At 30.9% G+C, this 2,237-nt stretch overlaps 1 protein-coding gene across 1 annotated transcript; it reads left to right on the top strand.

The window, feature by feature from the left end:
* Positions 1 to 340: 340 nt before the first annotated feature.
* Positions 341 to 1,147, top strand: LOC111683244. The gene is made up of 2 exons (XM_046950973.1): positions 341 to 451; positions 641 to 1,147. The coding sequence occupies exons 1-2, from the start codon at positions 374 to 376 to the stop codon at positions 1,130 to 1,132; spliced, it is 570 nt and encodes a 189-aa protein (XP_046806929.1). The 5' UTR covers positions 341 to 373; the 3' UTR covers positions 1,133 to 1,147.
* The last annotated feature ends 1,090 nt before the right edge of the window (positions 1,148 to 2,237 follow it).

The following is a 2,237-nucleotide window of genomic DNA, read 5'->3' on the forward strand; positions in this document are numbered from 1 at the left end:
CTAGAACTGAACTAGAACTGAACTAGAACTGAACTAGAACTGAACTAGAACTGAACTAGAACTGAACTAGAACTGAACTAGAACTGAACTAGAACTGAACTAGAACTGTATTAAAACTGAACTAGAACTGAAACGATCTTTGGACTAATTTTTGAAGTCTACTGACCCTTACCTTAAAATAAATATTGGGTCATGTTTTAGTAGAAAGGTTGTTATCAAAATTAAAGGTCAATTACTAAACTTTGTCCAAAAATGTTGATATTAAAATTATAAAAAAAGCTTATGTTTCAATAAATTGTTTTTATATAAGTATGTACTTGTTTTTTATATATTTTTTCAGATAACTGGTAACTGGTATGGTAATGAAATCATAATGCATACACAAGATATACCAGGCGTATATCGTTACGACAGTTGTGTGATGATAAATTTAAATGATGTCACAGATCAAGTGAGTAGTAATAGTAATAGTTGTACGTACAGTCAATCTGTCCAGCCACTCATAAAATAAATTATTAATTTAACTCTACTACATAATTTTAATAAAAACAAAAACTAAACAAATAAGAAATCTAGAAATGTTCCATGTTTCTATTTAGAAAAAAAAATTATTATATTTTTTTCTATTTCAAACACATAGATGCGTGATTATTATCAGCCCACTAGTTACAGAAGAGTAGACACAATGGCAACAGCATCAACCTCATCATCATCATCATTATCGAATGGCCAGCAATATGATGTGACTGCAAACTCTAGACACTCACATTTTAATACCAGATATTTACGTTTGATTTGGAGCGAAAAAGATGACAATATTGAGTATAATTTCAATTATACCATGAATCATCCGGGTCTATGGACAAATGTTGGCGAACAACGCGGCTCAATGGTGGCTCTTAATAAATACAGTCAATTTACCGGCACCGTACAGGTGGTCAAAGCTGTCAGTGATCATTTAGTATTGACATTCTGTTCGAGTGATTTACATCATAGCATTTATACGATTGTCTTGAGTCGTGAACCTCAGGGACTGAGTCAAGATGTAAGTAAAGAGCAAATAATAATATTGTTCAAATTAGGTCAATTAATTGATTGGTTAATTGATAAATTTATGGCATTGTTTTTGTAACTAATTGAGTTATGTGCTGATTTTGGTAAATGTTTGAAGAATTTAAAATGTGAAAGATTTTATTTAATTTACTTGACGCTGTTTGCTTTTAGATGAAATACTTGTTGAAGAAGTGGATATAAAGTTTTTAATACTATTTCTTATATTAGACTTTGAATGTTGAGAATTAGAAAAAATTGTTCTTATAAGGAATCATAAAGTGAAGAAATGATTAATTTTAGTTCTACATAAACCTTAGAGTGTATATTCATTCATAATTAATACAACTATGATCGGTTAAGTCTCGATCTAAATTATATTTATTTCATAGATAACATAACCGCATCCCATTACCAAATATATTATAATACCATGTATATGGTTCTATAAGTTTAAAATTTGGTGCTGCGTACTTTAAATCTAGGATCTAAAAGATACTCTGCTGGAGTCGTTGTTACTAGATAGAAACGCTACTAACACCATAAGATATTTCTGATATATTTCAAATCTTACAACTACACTACATTGGCTTCGCCTGCGGTACCATAGAAGATCATGTGCAAAATTTCATTGTCCTATCTCCAAAATTGCGACCTGTAGTTAGATTACAAAGTTTACCAGCCCTAGGTGAAATAATAGGCTTCGTCCCTGGGACAATAGAAGATCTTGTGCTAGTACAACTACCGTTATCAATATAGTGATCGATATTTCTGAAATATATTAGACAACTCTGACAACCTCTTCGGTATTAATTGATTCTTTTAATCGTATTCGTCACGATTCATTTATATATATTTATATATATTATCAGACACCATACAGTTAGATTCCGATTTAAGGCATTGATTTGTCAAAGCCCTCAAGCCGGATGTGCCATAATTATAATTCACCGGGGAAACTGCTACCGGGACCAGCATTAGATTCTAGATTACATAATTACTACTCAGTCAATATCTCATTAGGATTATTGGATTGAACTCCTACGAGACCGCTAAAGAAGATCTGACTCTATGTAGTATTTGTTGGAGCCAAAGATCGAAACACTGGTTTTATTAATTGAAATAATATTTATTTAATAGTAATAATTAGTAATTTGAGGGATTGATTTTATAGACTTTAGATAATT

This window comes from Lucilia cuprina, chromosome 5 (assembly GCF_022045245.1).
Source record: "Lucilia cuprina isolate Lc7/37 chromosome 5, ASM2204524v1, whole genome shotgun sequence".
Taxonomy (NCBI): Eukaryota; Metazoa; Arthropoda; class Insecta; order Diptera; family Calliphoridae; genus Lucilia; species Lucilia cuprina.